Raw genomic sequence first — 17,781 nt, 5'->3', positions numbered from 1 at the left:
GCCTTTTATCCCACGGGGGCATTGAGATAACTCCACTTCCTCCAGTTAACGGTGACCGATCGCCGCGCCTCAGTTTCATAACGTGACTCGCAAAAATAGACAAACGCGCATGAAAAAAAAAAAAACCCGCAAATGTAAAAGCAATGAAATCAACACTTGAAGTGCATCATTCAGAGCAGCAGCAGGGGCGTGAAGCTCTCCGAGCCTCCACGCCGTGATGAATCACAAGTCGGGGGGAACATTTGTCACAGCGAGCCACATGTCCTTTCATCACACCGCCGCCCCCCCACGAGGTCTCCCGCTCTGGCCGCTCATTCCTTCAACCTCTGTGCTACTTTCGTTCCTTGCAGGGAAGCTTTGTTGTGAATTTGTCACTGCCGGAGCTCCTGCGCCGCGTTGGCCGGGGCCCTCGGCTTCCTAATGGGCCCGGCGGTTCACGGCGGCGCCGAGATAAAAGGTGGAGCTCGGCGGGAGGGTGTGGAGGGGGGGTTCTTTAACCCCTCCAGGCCAACGGAAGAATAGACGGTCAGCTGAAGGTAGGACACCGGTCTGAATGCGGAGAATGCGTCGCGCTGAGGAGACGAACGGTGTGAATGAAAAGACGGCGAGGACTCGGCGATGCCCAGAGAGGGAAAAGATGTATAATTGGATCTTCTTTTTATATGCGCTGGTACCCACGCTGCACTTGACACATCTCTGAGAGAAGCACAACTTACAAAAGCCCCCCCCCCCTCCACCTCACCCAGATATGCCGCTTTTGCCTTGTTATTTTACTCCAGAATAATCCGGCGTAGGCGTCGCAGCTTCGGGAGGGAAGTGGGGATCTGAAAGTGAAGCTGGCACTCCAGTTTCTGTCTGCACGCCGAACGGCGGGAGTGTAAACGGCGCGTGTGCCTTTATTTTGCAAAGTCAATCACTTCGTCTGGAGCTTTGACAAGGAACAAACCGCACCGTGATGGCGAGCAGATTTAAGCGGTAATTAAAGAAGTATTACAGATATGCGGCATTCTCCCGCGAGGGGTGAGGAGGTGAGGGCGATTTGAAATATTAAAGGCGAGATCGCAAGCGGGGGGCATAGTTCCTCGAAGCAGGCGATGGAATAACTCATTAAAACCTCTCGTTTCCTTAGAAAGGAGATAAGCAAATGGGAAGGAGGGCGGATTCTGACAAAGACAAACCAAACAACCCCGACGGCACCGATTCCTTATCCAAATCATTCCTTTTATCAGGCCTTTTCTGATTCCCAATCCCCTGCATGACGGAAATGACGCAGATTTCAATAACAATGGTTATTTCTGGATGGGGTTGAACATTTGCACGGGCATAATAAAACAATTCAACCTGAGGGACCAGCGTAGTGACCCTGAATTGAATAAAGATGCAGAGACAATGTCAGGTTCTGTCTGTGAAAATGATTGTATGGATTTATTAATCAGAGATCATGTCTTTGTGTGTTTGTGTGTTTGTGTGTGTGTCCTGGCTGTCAGTACACAGCTGATACCCTCTCTCATACTACTGGACCCATCTGCCAAATACTGAGCCCATTCAAGCTCAAGGAACTCTCGCTGCTGCGTTGAATTAAGACGAATCGTGCTATAATACGGGGTCACAAGAGGTCAACAATTGATCGTCTGAGAGGTGAAAAATAAGCCACCAGATATCCACGAAATTCCGGCCTGATAAGAGATGAATAAATCGCGGCCTTAGCCAGACTCCCCTCTTCTTTTCTGCACAGCCAGAGGGACACTCACCTGGAGGAGGACACTCACACGCGGCTGTGCGTCGCCGCCACTCAGAGCTGCCGCTGCCGACAGCCCGGACAGCAGCTTGGTCACTTTACCTTTGTGTTTTGGTGCAATATGTTTATTGTGCGACTACTGCGAGAAAGCCGCCGGCATCATGTCACATTTCCGCCGGTTCCGGGGGCCGGAATTGAAGCCTGTTGAGTGCGTTCATTCAATCGAACAATACAGCGGGAACCTTTGCAGACTCACCTGGAAGCCAGCTGCCCTTTACCGAGTGCCCCTCTCCAGTTGTGACCGTGTCCTTTCATGAAGCAGTGCACAGCTGTGCTGCGTGCGCGTTCGTCTGATGGCGTTTTCCACGCGGGGCGGCTCTGCTGGAGGCGTGCGGGTGCAAAAGGCGAAGAGAACCGAGCCTCTGTCATGTACGCAGAAGAGGAAGCGCTCGACTTGATCGCATGTGTAGAAATGCCGTCATTGCTCGGTGGGAGCCGAGGGGAATGGAGCCTTTTCTGCTGAATAAGTCACGTCCGAGCATAAAATTGACCGGTCCAAATGATGTCTTAATTCACGTGTAGCTGGTGCTTCTGCCCGCTGGATAAGATCAGCGCAACGTCCCGTTTGCTCTGATGATTAATTGCTGCGTGGTTGCCCGATATAATTGAACACAACGACCCGCTTTGTCCGCAGCGGGAGAGAACAGAGGGGAGCGAACCTCGGTCCTCTGCCTCTCTCTCTCCTGTCCTCGCATCAAGCGACATGCTCGACTGCCCGAGGGGGACGACTTGACCTTCCACCGTCTCCCCACTAAGGGACACAAGCTAGTGGAAGGATTTCCGATTGGCCGGGGCAAAAAAAAAAAAAAAAAAAACCTGCCTAACTAATTCACTTGAAACGGATTTGTGAGGAAATGCACTCTGCGACAAATATGGAGGCTGGCGGGGAGGACTGTGCGGAGCAGAGGGGGGGGGGGGGGGGGGGTAGAGGACGAGAACAGAGTGTGACATCGGGAAAACGAAAGACTGATAGGAAGGGGGATAAACAAAGACTGGTGGTTATTAGGGTCTTATACAGTAATGATGAATGCAGTTTTTATTAGCATAGAAAGGTCGTTGCAGCATGAGGATCAGAGCATTAGAAATATAAACCTGTTGGATGAAGCGGTGCTTTCTGTGGACCGCTCCGTCTTTGTGGTCATAATAAATAAAACGGCTATTGGAATTCACGTCAGGCCACCCAGGGGGGGGGGTTTTGGAACGGCAGGAATCAGCGATGTTGGTCATTGATGTTTTCCGCCGAGGTCTCGTTGTGCTGCAGGCGTCCGGCGAGGTGGAGGTCGGGTCCGGTGACCCTTCGAGTTCCACCGCACGAAACCAGGGAAACCCGCTTCATTAGCGTAGCATGCCATTCTGTATCGTTAAGGTTCCCATTGATTGGACCCAAAGGGCCAAGCCCCACCTGAGAGCGTGTATCTCACCTCCAGCTGACGGTGGTATGGAACACAAAAAAATAACCCCAACGTGAAAGGCGAAGGGTGAATATTTCCCTTTTCACTCTTCTGGAATGCAGGACACAGATCGAAAGCATCGCTTTGACCAACAGCAACCAGGTGGAGGTCGAAACGGAGAGAAAAACAAACAAAAGGCGTAAAAAACATAAATCAATGAGCGATGGATGAGCGATCTGCTGGCCGCTGTATCCTGAAGCATTTAGGGGTTTGCTGCTGATTTTATAAATGCATACTTACATGTGTTTCACAGAGGAGGACACCAGGGGAACGTTTGTAGCAGGTCCGCCACTGTTAAACATCTATTATTTATGGAAATATTATCAGAAAAGAGTCCGCAGTTAAATACAGAAACTGACCGTTAGTTTGAAGCATCGTCCTTCGGTTGTGGTGGTGCGTGCTTATGGGGGGGGGGGGGGGGCTTCACATCAAAGTCTTCCAGAGGGAAGAATAAAAACAAAACAAAAAAGATGGTGATAAATCATTGAACCCGTATTTGAAATGACAACGTCGGCTACGTTTGGACGCCGTCCGCTGAGGATGACAGCGTGGAAATACCAATGCACCGCTCGTGTCAGTGAGTAAGGTGTGCTTCCCGGGGGGGGGGGGCCGCACTCAGTCTGTCAAATAAAAGGGAAATGAAAACAGCGCACGGTCGGTTGATCAAAGCGTCAACGGCGACCTGCGAGTCCGCCGCGCGTCCCGCTGAGCAGGAATACAAGCCGATGGAGCGAAGACGCGAGCATCAGCGGGGGGGAGGTTGGGGAGGCTTTTAGACAAATGCTTTGCACCTAAGATACAGGAGGATGGCTGGCGAGGAGATGTGGGGAGATTAGCCTGTTGTCTATTATTCATCACACAAAGGTTTCAGGATGCCGCTGTGACTTTCGTTCAATGGCTCTTTAGTCTTCAGCTTTTTCTTTCCCTCTTCAGGAAAATGGTTTGTATATCTAAACTACTGTGAGAATCCAGTCTGAGCCTCCTTTCCTGCAGTGGAGTTATGCATTCTGATGAATCCAGATGAATAGCCTCATCTAGTGCTTAATATCTTGTAAATCCAAAGGGAAGAGCAGCTCGGGGGAGACGAGCTGACCTTGTTCCACGGAGGCAGGAACCCGGCTGCAGCACCTGGGGTGAAATATGCATGGATGGATTTATTAACGCGTCTACACGGGGCTCAGCAGTCCTCACCGGGAGTTCAGAGGTCATATTTCTTGTTGGAAAGCCAATGTGTTGAAAGAAAGATGCAATATTACTACAAACAGACTCGAAAGCAAAGACAATTAGTGACGCGAAAGGAAACAACAAATCAACTGTAAAATAGAGTGAAAAACACAAAGGACAAATCACTCCGACTAGCGACAAACCGGCAAGGTACAAAACAAGGACAAAAGAGGTCAAACAGAGGAAAAAAGCAAAAGCAAAAAGGTGCAATGAAATCTAATTCAAAAATATAAAAAACAGCAAAGAAACTATGAAAAAACTCCACAAAGAGAAGAAACCCACACAAACCGAACACAACCACAAATACTCAAAATAAACACAAAGGGACTAAATATAGCTATCAAACCACCGCGAACAGATGCGCAACAACCTCGCAGGGATACACAATGAACACAAACCACCTCCAAGTCTCAGGGTTCACGTTTAGCTGCTGACTTAGACGTAAACTCTGGGGGCCAGAGAGACGGGGCTATTGCCTCATAATCCGCTCGGGGGAAATATGTCACGCCAGTTTATATCACACACCTCCACGTTCTGACAATAAAAGCCAGACAAACTACAACGTCTTCCTCGATCGCACAACGACGACTCATCATTCAACAATTATAGAACAGAAAGCGCCACCAGGCAGCTGTGATGCGGCTGCGCTCAAGGACGGACGTCGTTCTGTGCAGCTGAAGCCCCGAGTGGCGGTTTGTGACAGGAAGTGTCCTCCCACTCCCCCACAAAACCCTTCACATCAAACCGACGCTGCGGCGCAGTAATTAGAGGCCATTGGTGCCAGAGGAGGGGGCACGGCGTGACGCCGTTGGGGGGGGGGGGGGGGGGGGAGCCCTGGAGGCCCAGGCTGCAGCTGAGGATCAGAGGAGAGTAAACAGCGGTAGTGGATTATCGGACGCTGTGTGTTCACGGTAATGAAAGTCTCCTCGGTGATGCAACGACGTAACTAATGGATTCAAGCGTTACGGAGGAATCAGATGTGAAAACAGCAGTTCACAATCTGCCCGATTGTTCTCGTCCTTCCGTTTACCGCAGAAGCCTTCGGCAAAGCTGCCCCCCCGCCGCCCCCCCCCCCCGGTCTGAGCCCTGTCTGTGTGATTCGGCTGGGCTGAGGTCACCGTATTTTCGCCTCTGCCCAGTTTCATCACCGGGCCATTACAGCGGTCGCCCTCCCCAAATGCTGCAGTTATCGGTTACAGTCAGCTGACACCGTTGTTGCACGCACGTTCACACCGAGAGGGGGGGGGGGGGGGGGGCAGCTAAAGCCTCTTGCCAACAGCTGAGGGCTTTTATTGAATGTAAATAAATAGGGGCTGAATAAGTCGTCATCGTTGAAATAATCTGCTGGGCCGGATTCATTCAGCGCTTTCTACATGTTCTTGTTTTTTATTTGGTATTCAAAAGGAACAATACGTCAGCATTTTGGTTTCTGTCCGTGCTCGTCTCACTGTAGTATGTATGGAATATTGAGGATTTTGCAATTTTTTGTCCGTCGCCCTCCCGTTTTATTTGCGTTCACTGGACAGAACGGATCATATTTGGAGGGAATAAATCAAGAGAGAAGCGGAGTCATTTTCCCATTGATCCCTTCAATCAGACATTTAAAAGTGGACCAGCTTGAAACTTCTCCAAACCAGCCTTCATGCGGGTTGTAGAGAGACACTTTTTGATGGATTAATCCTTTAGGTGATGCATGCAGAGCTATCTGTCAGAAGTACCTCTCACAGGGAGCCCAAATGGATCCAAAACAAAGCCCTTCAGAGGGGCGATCGGTGCCAAACGCCCACTCCCTGCAGAGGACGCTGACATTTGATGGCACATGGGGAGCCAGAGGACTCCAACCCGCGGCCCTCCGCGCCAAACACTTTGTGGTTTTGGTAGAAATGAGGAGTGGCAGTTTGTTGTGCACCCTGCCGCAGCCCCTTTCATTATTTTCTCCCTACTAAAGCACCATGTTGCTATTGTGAACCAGACCCTCTGGGGCGCCAATCCCCCGTCCCACAATATGTCCCCCTTGCTTTAAACAGCTTGTCTCATTTTCACACAGCAGACGCCGTTGAACAGACAAATGTTCCATTAGCATTGCAAATAAAGAAAGAGGCTTTGACATGAAAACCATTATGACATCAATATTTGATTACAGCATGAAAGGTTTCTTTTGTGAGTTCGCCTGGCCTCGCATACAGAGGGGAGGGTTGTCAGGGTGGCGGCAAAGCACAACGGGTCACTTTTTAGATAATCATTAAAAAAAATGTTTTCTTTGGTGCTCATTAAATATCAACAGTGCTGCTGCTGCTGCTGCTAGATCTTATAATCTACGCTGATTTCTGCAGGATAGAACCTTGAAATCTGTGCAAGTACAGGCTGCCTAATGAGAGAAAGTACTCATCCATTTCATATGTACATATCTTGTGCATGTATGTGTGTGTGTGTGTGTGTGTGTGAGAGAGTTGATTGAAAACACAACGGAACACGATACGCAGTCTCAAGAACGTCTCTCTTCTTAGAAGCACACTCAGTGAAGCAAATTCCCTTTTTTTTTTTTTTTTTTAAAGGAACCACGCCGCGATCAAAGGTGGTTATTCGTCGATGGGAGAAGAATAAAACTCGTTATTACCACAGCGCATCCACAAAGAACCTCATTAGTGCTTTGACACAAAAGGAGAAGCTATGTGCAGAAATCATGGAGGATATTTCAGTTGCTTGATACGTAAAATCTTTGCAGCTTTGTCCATCATTCCTTTTGTCCAGGATCACATTTAACTCACAAACATCAAAATCACAAACGCGCATCACCAAACGTGGAAACTAAGCCTCCTGAACACATTCTTTTTTAAAGGATAAAGAACGTGAACTTTAAAATGATTTCTCCGGCCAATATACAATTATATGTGTATTTTTTTATTCATAATTCAATAGATAATGGTATTTTAATAGGCAGATTTTTTATTTTCATATATAGCCCGTAGCCATTTTTAGGTTTTAGTTTAATTTAGTGGCAGTACTAATTGGGTAGTGGACCTTGTGCTTGCACAGATACACTCTAATTCCATTTTTTTCCACTCTAATTTCCGAGCAGGGGCCTAAAAAAAGCCTTGTTAAACTTCATGATTTTCCTAATTCATCATTTTAAAATGTATCTTCAAAAACCAAAAGGGATGAAAACCGCACTGAATCCATTGAAATTCCCCTAGAGACATATGGGAATCCATTAATATCAACTCTGCTTTTTCATTCTGTACCATCAACATTTATTCCAAACAAAAGCTCACAGCCAGAAATACCCTGAGAGACGCTCCCATTGGCTGTGTGTAAACACCCCCGTTACCTGCATGTTGTGCAGGCATTCTGTACGCAGCCCGACTCTCGCCTGCTCCGCTCGAACGCTGAGAGTCGCCCTCTAATCAATTTCCCTGCAGTGACCAGAGTCTCCTGTTCATGAATAATAAAAAGGGTCGCGGTGATCCTATTCCTCCCTCAGACTGCCGCCTCGTCTGACAATTCACACACCCATATCATTCTCAATACAGCTCAGACCGGCAGCCCACCCAGCAGGGAGACCCCTCCCGGGGGGGGGGGGGGGGGGCAGGGGCGGGGGTTCATCGTCACTCACCGGCTAAAGCCTAAACGACGGCTTGTGCAGGTGGCTTCATGAAGTTATGGATGTCGGGACAGATTCACGCACACCGGAGGCAAAACCGGGGGCCAAAGTGCGTCACCAGAGGCGGCGACTTCTTCAGAAACATTTTGTCGGAGGGCAAACACCGCGGTGGGCACGCGGGGCGCCGCTGCGCGTGCAGCCAGGGCAGTCCAATGTGATTAACGGGGAGAAAATGGGCTTCAGCAGAGGAAATGTGGAGTTAATTACCTCGAGTGACTTGTCGTCTAATACCGTTAATATCAGCGGCCCTTCCACGTCAGCCAGTCATACTAAGTTCGACATTTCTATGGAAACGGGGGTTCACACCTTCACTAGTCTCCTTCTGATTCATTCTACACTAAAAGGGTACTTTTAACAGCCTGTATTGAGGTATGTAGTAAAATTCGATGTGTAACAAGTACATTTGAGCAGCAAGGATGAGGTCAGCTAAAAGATAAATAAACAATGCGGCCTAAAAGGTGCAATCTCTAAATGTCGGCCTCCTCATTATAGCTGCATCAATAAGGCCAGAGACAGTCGGGGATTAGGTTTCCTTATCCGACCACATCCTTAGAGTGAGCTTGAGAACAACAGTGTGTATAAATACTGTATGAGGCTGTAAAGCACCTCGTCTAAGTGGGTCATAAATTACCTGTACGCATTCATTCTCAGAGCTGTGTGAACTAAGCTTTGGCCTCAAGATCACGCAGGACAAAGGGCAACCTGCTATTACCCGTACAGCTAAAAGACGAAGCCGTTCAATGCAACACTTTGGTTACTGACGCTTCCCCGCTGATGGGATCCGCCGTAAAGCTTAAGACCAGTCACAACCGAAGCAGCACATGCCGAGAACATCAACCTCGGATCAGAAGTAATTACACAGCTGTTGTTTAATGCACAGCAGGAAGCGGCTGTTTAAATCACTTTGTAAGTCCTCCATTCTTAAAGATGAATAAAAAGAAAACTGGGAAAAGGATCAAGTAAGTCACAGCGAGATGGCGTTTGCTCCAGATTCCCTGCAATCGGACACACAAGAGCTTCCCATCAACTCCACCGCCCTGAGAAAAGACAATTGAGAAAGTTCTGGAGGGAGAGAGAGCCGGAGAGGACAGAGGAGGGACTGGACGACACTGGGAAGCATCGGTAAATGAGGAAGAAGGTATTGATGAAAAAATGCAAGGCAGACTGCTACAGTCAAACTACACAGAGCAGCGACGCATAAAACGGAAACATCTGGGGAGAGAAAAGGCAGAAAAACAAGTCGGAATTGCACATCAGTAGATGTTGGAGCATCCTGTGAATACAATGTTTATCGGAGGGAATATTAGTCCCTGCCGTGATTAAAACAGGCAGCGAAAACTACATTTCTAGTGCTACAGTATATATATATATATATATATATATATATATATATATATATATATATCTATATATATATATATATATATATATATATATATCACAGTATTTTAATTCGGATTTCTGCCAGGAGGAGAGAGGTTTAGCAAGCCGGCCAACTTTCCTTAGAACCCGAATATTCTGACCCCCAAGTCAAGCCACGCTTTCAAATGTGTTTCACACTCACAGCACTATGAGAAGTGTCAGGGAAGGTGTGCCGGCCCGTCTTTTGTAGGAGATGGAGGGACATTTAACTGAGCTCCATGTCGGTTGGTTGCATTTATTCTGGCTTCCCGTTCCCGTAGCATTCATCCGAAGTCCGGACTGCACTTTTGGGTTTTACCGCTGCGTTGTACTTCAGTTAATCAGCGTCGGCGGGACAGACGCCAGCTGCAGTTATTACACACAATAACTGCTCGGGAAAACCCCCGGAGCAGCGCTAATTCCTCCTCCTGAGTGGTTCAAAAATGAAATATTAAAGAGGAAAATTAGCTCAGAAAGGTGTCCAGCAGAGCACAACACAGAAAGGACACATTTAAAGATTCTGCCAAATTAAAAAGAGCTTCCAACAAAATAAAACTGCAGTATTAGCTACGAAAAACGTTCGATCCGTGAGCTGCTCGGCGGCTTGTTTTCTTAGACCTTGTTATGAAGGAGAACCACAACGAGGACGAAGGTTTGCAGGTTTCTGTCGACGCATCGGCTGCACGGAGGAATCACCTTGTGACCTTTCTGAAGTAAGACACGCGTACACACTCCATCAACACATGACACGGCTACAGGACAGAACACCGCCGGAGCCCCGGCATGCTGCTTTGAGAGCAGATAGTCTATAGAAAGCAGGGGGGGGGGAGGGGGGCTTTGACTCATTGCTCTTGGCTGTTTACTGCAGGAAAACTGGAAATGATCTCACTGACTTTGTGAACTTCCAAAGGAGAACAAAGAGACTAACTGGATCAGCCAGATCCCCACCAGAACGCCCTGCGAGATGATTCTTCATCTGCCAACCGCAGGACAGGCCTCGTTGGAGACGTTGGAGCGTCCGGCGAAAACACAAGACCGCGCGGATGAGTCGACTAGCCAACGTGGGAAAAAGCCGAGAAACGTCGTCTGCTGCGGAGTCGAGGGAGAATATGTGGCTTGAAGAAAAATTTAAAACAGAAAACAGGAGATTTAAAGTGAGATTTAAAGTGCGGTGTGAACAAATCTTGTTTTACCGTCTTGATGACAATTGCTACTTTAAAAGAAAACACATTGTAAAAGAGAATTGCATAAGGAAATTGAGTGATTTTCTAAAATTGCACAAGCAGGAAATGGAAAGTAAAATTGGATTAAATGGACGAGGAAACGGTGAGATTGAAGTGTGACCGTGGACAAGGAGCGGAGGAGACGTGAGCTGCAGGGCAGAGCCGGCCGTTGTTGCAGGCCGGCCCTGATTGACACCCAACAGAGTGGAGCCAAGTGGGGGTGGAGAGCCGCGGCACAGATCAAATAGCGCGGTGCAAAGGTCGGGCGGGACGAGATGGGCAGAGTTTAGTCGGCCTACACATGATGAGTGATGGAGATTAAAGCGAGGGGAAGGCTCCCCTCCCCTCGGGGGGGGGGGCAATGGAAGGTGACGAGATTAAGGTTGGCTGCAGGCAAAGAAAACAGAGCCCGGAGACGACAGGGATCAACACACACTCGTGATTCAACGCCGGCTTTCATTCAGACCTATACGCTGCATCTGTATTCCACACTCGACTTTGAGCAGAAGGAGTCCATCTTTGCCCTTTTAAAGCCCCCCCCCCTCACCCCGGCGGCCTGGGGGAATGCCGTATTGACTGGAGTAGGTGCTCCAAACACCCGCGAGCGGCATTATGGTCCAACCAAAAGACAGCATCGAGTTCCATTAGGCTGCCTCCTCTCACCTTTAGAGAAACGGACTAACTTTGAGGCAGGCTTTCCTCCGAGGCGAACCGCCTCTGACGGATACTTTTCAAAGGGACCAGAAGTTGCTCTTTCACGGGCTCATTAGACCGGTTTGCTGGGAGCAATAACGACGAAGATGGTGAAGCTTTTTCACTGACATTTTAGAAATATTCACACCAGTGACCTAATAGCTACCCTTCCCCTGTCAAATTATGCAAAAGATCAGGGCATAAGGGCAAACGTGTCCCTCATTAATCTTAATCAAAGCTTGTGTTTGCATAAATTTGTATAGTTTGCCAGGTTGTGCGCTTCACCAATCGTTCCCACAGCTTCTAACGGAGTTCTGACTCAATCAATCCCACAAAGCTCTTCAGAAGTGATGCGCTTAACGATCTGCAACAGGTTGCATGATCTTCACGCCGTATACGTAAAAAAACACACGCACACAAACACACGCAGAGAGGCTCATTTCCAGCCCTTAGAATCCAACTCACCCTCCACAGTCTCATGGCCGACTCCACCCTGGAGGGCTTCCTGTGAAGGCCCAGCGGCCTCCCCATCGCGTGGTTGAACATCATGGTGAAGTCACGGCGCCGACCCGCTGCCCGCTCGCCACTCCGGAGGCTGAATGTGCTCTGCCGGCAAGCCGCTGTCTGCTTCGCCCGGCGCAGCAGCCGTTCCCCTTTAAGCGGCCGCTGCCACACCCAGAGCCATTACGTCGCGCGCTTCCCAGAAACCACCACCGGGTCCTCTGTCTCCAAGCTGCTGCTGCACATTAACGGGCCCTAATGGAGGGGCGGAAACCCTCGCGGCCAGAGATCGTCTTTCGCTCTCCGCTCGGAGGCGACCGACGCCATGAGAGTCCTTGCCAACAGCAACTTAACTCATTCAGAATGCACGAGGCCTCCTTATCGCCGCCACAATACGATTAGAGGGATTAAGCTAATAAGCGGGAGCGGTGCACAGATACAGATGCAGCACGAGTGTGGAAAGGGTGAACGGATGTAATGCAACACCTCCACTGAGGGGAGCAATCACTACTAAAGTGTTTATTCAGCCACGTGGTGGGGGGGGGGCAGCGTCAGGTAAACGAACGGTTTGAGATCAGGAGCCAATAGTTGGGAGAGTTGGCATGTGGACGCACCCAAATAGTTGATAAACGGTCCGGCAGTTTCATTTTCAGGATTTCGCTTTGGTCAAAGTAGTCGACTCATGTCCGACCGTCGTTTAAGAACCGGGAAAGTGTTGCATCGTTTTATCATCAAAGTATAGGAGGACCAAAGGCAAACACACCAAATCAAATTAATCTCAATGAGTAATTTCAGAGGAAACAAATAAGTACATCCGAAATATCCCAAATCTTAGTCTTAATGAAATCCATTTAAGTTCACTGTAAAATGGTCCAAGAAAAATCTCCAAATCTAGACCTCAACAAACACATAAAGCCATTCGGTGCAATCGTCATTAGGTCGCCCACGTACGTGAGAGACTCTTCACATTTCCCGAGAGCTTAGAAGGTAAGAAGGTAATTTGTGGGTGTTTACACAATTGCAACATTTTCCCACCGGGAGACTACCTGATTGCAGTGAATAATGAAAACCCACGCATTCACTCAAGGCAGCGGTTTGCCTCGGCTGCCCACACGTGCTCGGATGGTTAAAGCTATGTTGCTTATCATTAAAGCGAACGCCACCAATTTAGGAGAGCTTTGATATTATTAATGCACTGCAACCCCCGTCAATGTGTAAACACAATGCAAATTTCAATTTGGAATATTTTATCAGAGACGCCCGACAGTAAAACGTTCAATAATTGCGCAGTTTGCAATAATAATTAGAGCAAATTTACATTCAAGCGTGTCCTGTCTCTGCAAATACAATCAAAGAAGCATTACAGCTTACGCTGGTAACAAAGTCTCCTAGAACTCTGCCACAGAACTAATTAAGTTGCGTGAAATGTGCTCTTTATAGGCTAACGGTGCTCATTATGGCAAATATATAAGTCACGGGACAGAATGTCAACCCACTTCAAAAGCGCAGCGTGTGAGCCTAATTCCTAAAAAGCTGTGTGCTAAATTGACTCAGTGAGGATTACAACCCTGAATCTAAAGGCATCACACACCTCTGTTTACCCACCAGCTGTAGGATTAGTGGCTACTGTATTCTGTACAGCAGTTAAATCCCCCAAAACTCGGTATAGTTTATTAATATATATATATAGTACACAGGGTAAAAACAAGCTGAACAAGGCAGAGAGAAAAACCCAGGTTCCGTTTTCAAGTTGAGTGGAACGCAACGCTGCATCAGAAGCCACCGCGGCCATTAGTGGTAGTGCAGCGCAGTGGAACGCGCCCTTCATTGCACACCACTGAGTTCACCTTAAAACAGGACTCACTAGTGTTCGCCATTCGTTCATATTAGCTTCATATTAGCCACGATAAGCTAACGACGGCCGTGGCGGCACAACGTCGCCTGTGTCACACATTCAGGAGAAATGAAGCGTGTGAAGCCAAGCGGAAAAGGGTGTTCCAACGGACAGGAAAGCGCCGGTGAGCGGTCCAAGGCCTTCCGGTCGGCGCCGGCCGTGACAAATGGTGACGGGAAAAGCGCGCCGGCTGCGTTCCGCAGCTGCTACATGGCTGACAGCCCCTGAAATGGATTACTGATGGATCAGATGGAGCAAAAAAAGATAAACCACTGCAGACGGTGTGGGAACGCTGGGGAGGTTACCTGTCCGTCTGACAGGAGAGAGAGAGAGAGAGGGAGGGAGGAATGAAGAAGGGCTCAGCGAGAGGGAGGGGAGAGCAAACGAGAGGAGCGGAGAAATCGAAACGAATAGGAATCCCTGAAAAAGTGACACGCAGCCGGCCTCGGGAGAAAATATCCTCTCAGATGGAGGGGGGGGGGGGAATATTTATTTCAGCCAATGTGCAAACACAGCGAGGCCTCTGCGGTTCCCTCCCCCCCCGCACAGCGCACAGAGACACCACAGCTCGCAGAGACTGTCATTAATATCATGTTCATTTCCTCTCAGATCAAAAAGGTGGCGAGGGAACGGCGCCCTCCAGCCTGAACGCGGCTTCAAAGAACGCTTCTGAGCGAGAGCATGGGGACGTTTGTACACACACGCCCCCCCCCCCAATGTCCTCGGGCCTGTCTCACGCAGGGCTGCTTTGTGGATTGTGCTGACGCAGGCCGACCGGCCGTCACGCCGGAGCGTCAGCGGGGCACGGATTGAATTCCATGCACACAGCTCATGTACAAACCCCCCCCCCCCCCCCCCCCCGGTGTCCTACACGGGCGACCTTTCTGTAACACAACATAAACAGTCTCATTTGAAGGAGTCGAACCCTCGGCAGAAAAGGATTTAAATACAATATTTCACACGTAAATCGACCTCACTAGAGCGGCGTTCTTCCCCCAGATGCATCTCTGCATGACTTAAATTCTTAATGGTCATAATTGTTATTGCGTTGTAGTGGTGCAGATGTTGTTGACGGGAACCATTCTGCCTGTTCTCCTTGGCGGCACCTTTAAGGACACACCGACGATCACATTTCAGTGAGCTGCCGGAAGGGTTGTGTTCATGAACGCAATTTTCAGAAAACAAAACCCTTAAGTTCAGACAAAAAGAGAGCACTCTGCATTGAGAGCTAATGCAAATGTGGTAAGGCCAAACCCATTTGTACAATGACTCAACAAATACAAAAGATTAATGGAATAAAATATCCTTGAAGGCTGTTGTTAGGCTGTGAGGCCCTTAAATTATTCCGTTGTATTCCGCACACGCCTGAACCTCAATGAACCTCTGGCATAACCTATCGTCTGCTTTCACAAGCCGCATCCAGGAGTCCTTATAGAAAATGTCTCATTCTCTTCACATATAACCCTCCTGCTCTAAATTATTTTCAATTTCTGCTCTTCAAATAAAGTTATTTTTTCCCCGCAAGCCCTGAGCACATGCATCTCCACGGAAACAGAAAAGCAATATAGAGGTTTTTTCCCCCCTCCATTCGGTTGGTATCAGAGAGTAATTTCTCACGCACATGCAGGGAGGAGAATCGTCTTTCCTCTGTAATGGTTGTGTGGATTCACAACAAATGCAAAGGGCCGATATCATTTGTTGAGGACTGCATGCTCTCTGCATGCAATGTGCGCATGCAGACGCGAGATCATCTGCAGCAGGTTTTAATGATCCACAAATGTCCTCCTCATGTGAAAACCAGGGAAGAAAAGCAGAGACTTTGTCATGTGGGCTTTCAGGGAGAGGAGGACACACCAGTGTGTTTATTTAGGCAGAAGGATCTTTGCTATGAGTATATTGTAATATTAAGAGAGTCTGCACAAGCCAAACACTGGGTCCAGAGAACGTCTTACCTGGAGGCCACAGCAGTTGTCTGACAGAGATTTCTACTAATACTGTTACCCACACACACACACACACACACACACGAGGAGGCTGTGTGTGCGTTGCGTGTATTGCGTGTCTTCACATCTTCAATTGAAACAGCATGCAAACAAAGAGTGAACATTGTGAATCCGTTGAAAAACAGCTGAGAACACGGCGTCCCTGTTGGGCGGAAGCAGCGAGCATCTGCTTGTATCGTCTGTTAAATGTGTGTCACAAGAATTGAAAGCATGATGCCGTCCATCCGACCCGACGGGCAGATTGAAAAACACCCAACGTCACAATCTTAAAAATGTTATCGTCTTTTGATTGTTTAGTCCAACTTTGTTTACAGATGGCGTAGATAGTCTGGTTGAGGTTTGTATTTGGTGCAAAAACTATGAAGAAAAACACCAGCTAATGTAAACTAATAGTCAAGTGAACCCAATCAGGTAAATCACCTTTCATTTGTTGTTTTATTCTGCTGTCCTCTGCCAAAGGAAAGGAAAAAGGAAGGAGAGTTGTGTGTAGGAAACATCGCATCCCTCCTGTGCTGGCAGCAGTTTGAGGGGTACGGCGCCTCGTGACCAACGACAGCTGACGTTTAATATTCTATGAGTGCATTCAAATATTGAAGGCCCATCTTTTATGGTTGGAAGGTGAGGTGAGATCTGAACTGTGTGGCCAGAGCAAAGAGCCAGTTGGTTTTGTCTGCTCTCGGTTACCACAGAAACGCATAATGCTGCTTATTATTTCATATTCCATCGCTGCCTAAACCGAACCATCCCCCTAAATGCGACACACCGGCTTCTTGGAACAGAATAAGAGCTCCAGGCAGCGGCTGGGTGTCTGCCAAAGGCCCCGGAAGGTAAATTCCACCGGCATAACAAGGTTTAACCACGGAGCTGAGACTCGATGCAACGCGGCAGCTCGGTCCTCGCATTGGCCGACCTGAGACAAGGGCTGCTGATCTGATGTTACGCTTCGGTGGGCCGACAACAATCGACCGAACGCTGGGTCGAAAAGGCGAGCAATGAGAAAAAAAAGGGGAGGGGGGGGTTGATCGGAAGGCGGAGGGTGGGGTGTCGGCGATGGTCGGGGGGTGGCTCGGGTCTCGAGAGGAGCACTCGACAGGTCAGTGGGAATAAAGGCATCACTTACTGAGCGAGACTCGCTAATGCACAGCAGCATAAACACAGACTGACCAACACAGAAGCTCGACAGACAAACTCAATTTGTAAACCAAGCCGATAGAAAGTATCACTCAAGTACAGCAGAGGGCCGTATTATTCCCCGACTCGAGTGGACTCTTTACCTGCAGGGCGTTGCCGGTTATTTCTTTGCACTCTGCCGCCATAGCGTGTATTCAGGGAACATGAGCGCAAAATAATCAAAAAGACACCGAATCGGAGGAGTCCCATTCAAATGTTTACAACAACACGTCCCTGTTACGAGAAGGAGACAGGAGCGAAGGAACGATATCCGCTCATAATATCGCAGGCAGACTTCAAGTATGTGCAGGCTGAGAGCGACGCCTCCACTGAACAATGGACGAATACACAAAAGGAGAAATGTGGGCAACAAGCCGACAGGATGCTCTGCAGACTGTAGACGTCCGGCACTTTTCCTCCGACATGCTTCTCTCACATTGACACTTTGCTGTCTGTGTGGGTTTTTTTGCATTAATAATGCACAATCACGCTCCACTCTATCACAGAACCGCCATGTTCACTGACGAGCAGCCTGACAATCAGGGCGACGTTGCACTTCCTATTTTTAACCCACCTGTGCGCTGCGCAGGTAAACCGCAGCCCTTCTGCTTTTCAACTTAAAAAAACAACATGTCACGGCGCCTCGGAGGATTTCGGAGTGTAACGTCGGGGCGGTTAAAAGCGTTTCAGCCGCAGAGACATGGCACAATGGATTACACTTGAAAAAGCAAAGTTTGGAGGAAGCGAAGTGCTTCTTTTGTT

The 17,781-nt window shown here is 48.6% G+C and overlaps 1 protein-coding gene across 5 annotated transcripts in view; it reads right to left on the bottom strand.

The window, feature by feature from the left end:
* The window catches only part of dpp6a (dipeptidyl-peptidase 6a), a 125,425-nt gene that overhangs the window by 59,157 nt on the left and 48,487 nt on the right, over positions 1–17,781 (bottom strand). Inside the window, exon 1 of one of the 5 annotated variants that reach the window (XM_040167121.2) lies at positions 11,917–12,051. The exons of the other annotated variants lie outside the window; for them this stretch is intronic. Coding sequence (XP_040023055.1) covers positions 11,917–12,000 — 84 coding nt within the window. The 5' untranslated portion in view covers positions 12,001–12,051. Of the gene's footprint in view, positions 1–11,916; positions 12,052–17,781 lie in introns of those variants that run through there. 5 annotated transcript variants of the gene reach the window in all.

Source organism: Gasterosteus aculeatus, chromosome 21, assembly GCF_964276395.1.
Source record: "Gasterosteus aculeatus chromosome 21, fGasAcu3.hap1.1, whole genome shotgun sequence".
Classification (NCBI taxonomy): Eukaryota; Metazoa; Chordata; class Actinopteri; order Perciformes; family Gasterosteidae; genus Gasterosteus; species Gasterosteus aculeatus.
This window is presented reverse-complemented; position numbering and strand designations above follow the sequence as displayed.